The 6,803-nt window shown below is 39.4% G+C and overlaps 1 protein-coding gene across 1 annotated transcript in view; it reads left to right on the top strand.

Annotated features, from left to right (window-relative positions):
- Positions 1 to 4,604, top strand: part of grpel1 (GrpE-like 1, mitochondrial) — a 12,200-nt gene extending 7,596 nt beyond the window's left edge. The window contains exons 3-4 of the mRNA XM_010775401.1: positions 619 to 700; positions 3,477 to 4,604. Coding sequence (XP_010773703.1) covers positions 619 to 700; positions 3,477 to 3,823 — 429 coding nt within the window. The 3' untranslated portion in view covers positions 3,824 to 4,604. The remainder of the gene's footprint in view (positions 1 to 618; positions 701 to 3,476) is intronic.
- The last annotated feature ends 2,199 nt before the right edge of the window (positions 4,605 to 6,803 follow it).

Below are 6,803 nucleotides of genomic sequence, written 5' to 3' on the forward strand. Positions count from 1 at the left end.
TCACTGTCAGAGATATAGCTAAAATACTTCCAAATTTCTTTTTTGTCAACAAGCCGAGGCGCAGCGGCAGTTACACTCCCACTTGCTGCCATGCTTCTCGTTTTCTCATACTCTGGCAGNGTACCTGGCTGGCGCCCCCAAGCAGCGGCGCTCATATTTCAGCAGCGGCGCTGCGCCGCCACTATTTGTATATAGGGGAAACACTGGGGTATCGTGGTATCTTTCAAGTATTCTGCCCTTTAAATATTTTGCACACTTATTCCTAGTGTGCCACTGGTTACGGTGCCGGCACGCGTGCACAGTTGCCGACCCCTGCTTTAGATGAATATAAGGAGCCACGCCCCTCTGACAGATATTTGGTTAAAAAGAACACTGGTGCTCTAGGAGGAGATTCAGGTGATAAGGCGGGGGGGGGGGGGTTACCTTTATTTTTATATAAATGGATCAGGACAAAAAGGGAGCCAATCTTTTTTTCCTGAAACTTTCCGGATCTCCCTACACAGTTTATGTATAAAATACATAAATAGGTGACCTTTAAATGCCTGAGGCAAGTGATATTTATTTTTTGAATTGAATGTGTTTTAACGCCATGGGCTACTATTCCTACTGTGTTTCCAGGAAAAGTACAAGCGGGCCTTAGCAGACACAGAGAACCTCAGGACGAGGAGTGAAAAGATGATAGAAGATGCTAAATTATACGGTAAGGAATCTCAAACCTATAAACAAAATATAACGTGGTCTCTGCAAATGATAAATCCTGCAAAAGCTAATCTGTTCAAGACAAAATGTTCCACACTTACATGATTGAATCACTCGATGTATAAAAGGCCAGTTTAAGCCTTTTGGATTGTGTCTTCATGTAGCTGGAAGTTGGTTTAGTTTACTTACACTTGAACCACCTTCCAAAAAAATCAAACAATAATAAGTGACTCAAACACTTTGCATGTATAAAACAGATCTCTAAATATACTTGCACATCCCACAAATGTTTAAAAAATACAACTGCAAATAACTGAAAAATATATATATTAGAAATAATTGTTATATATATATATCCACACACACAAGACCTCACCCCGTGGGGCATTGATGATCATGAGAAAGGTCTGGGATCAGCCAAGAACTACACGGAGGAACTTGTTAATGATCTCAAGGCAGCTTGGACCACAGTCACCAAGAAAACTATTGGTAACACACGACACCATAATGGATCAAATCCCTGAACATACGGCCAAGCGGCACAGGAGTGGCTAAAGAAAAAGCACATTGAGGTGATTGAGGGGCCTAGCCAGTCTCCGGACCTTAATCCCATAGAAAATCTGTGGAGGGAGCTGAAGCTTCCAGATGCCAGCATCAGCCTCAAAACCTGCAGGATTTGGAGAGGATCTTCAGAGAGGAGTGGACCACAATCCTTCCTGAGATGTGCACAAACCTGGAGACCAACTACAAGAAGCGTCTGACCTCTGTGCGTCCAACAAGGGTTTCTCCACCAAGTACTAACACATGCAAGGGGATCAAATACTTATTTCCCACAGTTAAATGCAGATACATTTTTATCTTTTATATAATGTCAATTTCTGGATTTTCTTTTTGATATTCTTACCCTCCATGTTAAAGATTAACCTACCATTACAATGATGGACTGTTCTTTTTAAGTGGGCAAACTTACAAAATCTGCAAGGGATGAAATTATTATTTCCTCGTCTGTATCTTCCTATCATTTACAAATTTCGATCAATCATTTGTGAATCCAGCAACATGTGAATCAAAAACGTGTTTGCCATTCTAAATTCTTTGATTGTGGATTTGTATTATACAGAGTTTTGAGACAAACCGTCATCCAAAGACCTACTCAGCCATTTCTGGGTAGCATGTGATCCCTTGCTGCTGTAGTCGCTTACATCACAAGTACAATAGCAAAGGCATAGACTAGTAAGATATGAAATGCGATGTTGTTTTTACTGCCATGAAAAATATATAAAAAATATGATTTGAAGAATATTTGTACGTACTTCCTTATCCTTTAGTTAATTACAAGCTTAAGAAGCAGTTTGCATGCCCACTGGGATTTAAAAGTTGCACACAACAGGATTATCAAAGACCCCAGCAACAAAATGTTCCGTCTGCTGGCATCTGGCAAGCGGTACCGCCGCATCGGGACAAAGACCATTAGACTCAGAGACAGTTCTATCCATAAGACTAATGCCTGGACTATACTATACTGCACTATTTGTATTGTTGTCTTTTAAATGTGTTTTACTTCTTGTAATTGCATTGTTGAGGAACCTGTGACCCAACCTGCCATCCGGTAATGTCAGCATGATGCAATCGGTAACAATATAATAGGTATCCTGTTACAGGGATTATGTGTCAATATATCCTGATACCATAGGCAAAGCGAATATTGCACATCTTATTTCAGCAAAAATGTCATAGAACAAAAAACAAAAATCTGAGTAAAAAAAATAAAAAGTCTGCATTTTCAATGCAATCAAAACATTAGGAATTACATTCAACGAATTCCTTATAAGGGATCATAATACCATAAACGTAGTACTTCAACATACACTACTTAATTATCATTAGCATACTAAAACATCTACTTCAAACATTTGTATTATTTTATTAACTTAGCATTACAATTTGCTTATGTCCAGTGCTCATTTTTACTTTGAGCTTAAACACCATATAATTTTGATCATCCACTTGGGACATCCCAGTCCCTGAAACATCCAACATGATATCACTGCTTTTTGTCCAATTAGAGTCACTGTAACAAGTAACTGATGTCAGGTGTATAGGGTTTTCTTATGGTGCGTTCACACCGGACGCAATGCGCATCTTTGCATCGCTTTAATGGCGTGAGTTTGACTTATCTCAATGTACATACTATGGTAGATGCCAACAACAACAAAATTAACATTTAATTGTAATAAACGTATCAAAATGATGCTGAAATAATGACATACTGATACGGGTTAGCAAACACCATGAATTAATGCTTTGACAATTGTGCAGACAAGACGGCAGGTGAAACATTTTTTAAATGCATTTTCTGAATAGAGATCAGATTGGTCAGGCTATGCTAAGGCTAAGCTCACATGTAGCTCCTCCGTCCAAACTCACAACGCCATACAGACATAAAATAAAGCAGGGACTATATTCGCCATGCCTTGAATAGTCTATTGTTTGTACATGGATAACTTCTCTCCAGTTTCTGAACAGATGTGAGGAGCAGCTGTGTGCTGTCGACTCGAGCGTCACGCACATTTGAAGCTCGAGTTGAAAACATTTAACTCTGGGTGAATTTGCGTCTATCCGCGTCTTTGCATTGACTTTTCATGTAATCGCGACGCTCCAAAAAATCTCATCGCGTCCGGTGTGAACACACCCGTAATGGATACATAACATTTATGATGAAAAGTAAGAGATTCATAAGCATGTTGAATAATGTTGTAAATTGCTTCCATCCCCAGGGATCCAGGGCCTTTGTAAGGATCTGCTGGACGTGGCTGACATCTTGGAAAAGGCCACAGAGAGTGTGCCCAAAGAGGAAGTTACAAGCCAAAACCCACACCTGAAGAACCTGTATGATGGCCTGGTGATGACTGAGATCCAGATTCAGAAGGTCTTTACAAAGCATGGCCTAGCCAAGCTCAATCCTGATGGCCAGAAGTTTGACCCCTACGAGCATGAGGCCCTCTTTCATGCCCCTGTGGAGGGCAAGGAGCCCGGCACTGTAGCTGTAGTAACCAAAGTAGGCTACAAGCTTCATGGGCGCACCCTCAGGCCAGCATTAGTGGGCGTAGCTAAAGCTCCCTAGAAGTGATTATTCAACTGACCAAGTGGCATTTCCTTTGTTGCCAGAGTAACAGATGACTTCTGGAATAGCAACATGAAGGGTCAAAGAGACGGGAACCCAACTCAACAGAACTTTGTATCTTGACATTATCCATCAGTTTTTAACAGATACATTTACACCTACACTTTTTCTGGCACGGAACTGTCAATACTGTAGACTTTGGCCTTGTCATCAGTTATGCGAGTCATTTCAGAGTAAGTTATTGTCAGAATTTAATGATCATAAAAAACAAACCCAACCACTGGCAGCAGCTTTTATGTCAACATCAATGAATCTTAACTAAAAGATAAACATGTTTCACAAAAAGTTTAACAAATGATCAATACATTTTTGGAGAATTTGTTGTGAGCTATAATTAATCCATCCACAAATTGAGTAGTGCTGATTATTTACTGCTGATATCATTCCAGACTTTCGTTTAAAGCCCTAATTATCTTGAAATGCACCTCTTTGGTTTTCTTGTTTGAGTTAATAATGTGAATAGAGCAAGGAACAGTACTTGATGACCTGAAAGGTTGTGATTTAACTTGGTCAAAACCTTTCTCTTCTTCATGTGGTCAGGAACAGGCTTCAGTAAACCAGCCTCAGTAAATGTAATGTTTCTGTGCGATGATTTGGTTTTGTGGTGCCTGACAGTTATGTTACAGCTTTATCTGTAAAACCATTTAAATGACCTGTCCTGTATGGATAATTGTCCAAACTGACACTGCATCCGAATAAAATGATCAACTTTTGAAAGGAATCTTGGGTAATGCTTTTCGTTTACACATCTCTTTTTCCGTCTTTGTGCAGAGATTTTTCAAGCTGTATGCCACAGAGGGAGAGAGACAAAGATAATGCGCGAGGTGAAAAGTACACTTTTCACCTCGCGCATTATCTTTTTAGTAGTACTACATTATAGCATGTAGTACTACTGAAAACAAGGAATGTTGGATATTACAAAAAAAACGTTTTTATTGTGATACAAATAATAATGAAAAAGAGAACCTGAGCATACAGGTTTTTTATAACCCAACCATCTTGTACTTTTCCACAACTTTGTCCCTGACCTGTTTGGAGAGCTCCTTAGTCTTCATGGTGTAGTTTCTTGCTTAGTAATGCCACTTGCTAAGTGGTGTGGAAGACGGGGCCTTCTACAACAGGTGTATATAGACAGAGATAATGAGACACTTGATTGCAGGTGAACGTTATGGCAAAGGGGGTGAATGCACACACCACTTTTCAGTTTTTGACTGACTTTGTGTTGGTTCATGACATAAAATCGGTTTTAATGCAAGAAAATCGGAAAAATGGTCAAGGGGTGTGAATACTTTTACAAGCCACTGTATGGTGCCAATTTGCCCAAAAAGTGGCAAGCAATTTTAGGATATTAGTATTTTATGTAATGAACCTAATACTTTTTGTCCATTTCAAAAGATGTGTCTTCATTAGGAACCAATAGGCAAAGAGAGATGCACAACATACTATTGGTTTTGGCATTTTTTGTATCCCTTTGTTTTATGGCCAACAAACTATTTGTAGTGATAGAGTGGTTGTAACTTGCAGGATGGGGGGGCTGCCGTCCTCCATTTAGAAGATTGTTATTTCAAACTTTGTTAATTTTCGTTGGGCATGCGGAAATCAAAATGTATACAGTGGCCATCAGTATATGTAAAATGAGCCTTTACCATCAATGTATGAATGTGTGTGAGTGTTTACATTTAGTGTAAAAGCAATTCAAACGGACAGAAGACTAGAAAAGCGCTACTGCAATGCAAGTTCATTAACAAATAAGAAATAATTACTTAAAGGTGGGGTAGGTAATTTTGAGAAACCGGCTCGAGATACAGTTTTTGTTATATTCCATGGAATGCTCTTAAAATCCCGATAGAATGAATATATTAAGTGCTTTGACAAAAAATCCATAAAAGAATTTCATCTGTGGAAGCCGTAGTACTGTAAAAAGCACGACCAATCATTTTAGCCGGCCGGCTAAAATAACTGGATGGCCTGTCAGCCTTCCATCTGTGCCCAAACTTATCTTGTGCCCTCATTGGTCATGTGCGCATTCGTGTGTGTTGGAGGAGGGGCTCTGTAAGGAAGTAGCAGATTTCTTCCGGCTGTGTATTTTCAAATTCTAGCGCACTCGAGCTGGTTTCTCCAAAATTACCTACCCCACCTTTAAGCTTTGCAATCATCCAATTGTTTTGGACTGATCATGTCAGTATGTTCCATACTGAAAGTAGCTTAAAGTGGATTGTTTTATTAGATTTGATCAATGTTTGTGGTTCACTTTGAGAGTGAATGAAAACATAGTAACCAATGTAACAGCCTTCACTTTTTGCTTGTGTAACTCACCAGTCCACAATTACATTGTGAGTTAACAAGCCCTCTCTCCATCTCTTTAATAGAAAACAAAGGCTTTGATTGGGTGGGTTTTACCTTTTAGTTTCACAATGACTGCCAACAATTGCAGAGGAAACAGGACTGTTAAAAGTGAAAGAGTTAGATTAATTGAATACATCTTCATACATTTTCATGCTCTGACAAAATAACGGGACAGCAAACAGCTCAACACTATCAGCCCGGGGTTGTGGTCGAATTGTCAGTTTAGCTTAGGAACCTTCCTAACGGAGTGAAATGACCCAGAAGTATTTCAGTGGCAGCCATGATAAGAGCTGTTGGAATTCACTAGATGATAGGAAAGGAGATTTGAAACTTCCTTTATAATCTCCTTTAGCTCAGGAAAACACTACGAAATGAAAGGAGACAATGCTGCCCCACAATGCCTTGCGGCCGCAACATTTTCCGTGACACAGCATTCGGTCGTTCACGGAAACAACCGAGAAATGATATGACATTTACGGTGCTTATTAAGCATTTTACAACGTATGTGGTAACTTGCCAAAGTGCTTTGTTTTGAACATTCAACACTATAATAATCAAAAGGAGAAATATGAAC

Source organism: Notothenia coriiceps, unplaced genomic scaffold (assembly GCF_000735185.1).
Source record: "Notothenia coriiceps isolate Sejong01 unplaced genomic scaffold, NC01 NC01_scaffold00000214, whole genome shotgun sequence".
In the NCBI taxonomy this organism is placed as follows: domain Eukaryota; kingdom Metazoa; phylum Chordata; class Actinopteri; order Perciformes; family Nototheniidae; genus Notothenia; species Notothenia coriiceps.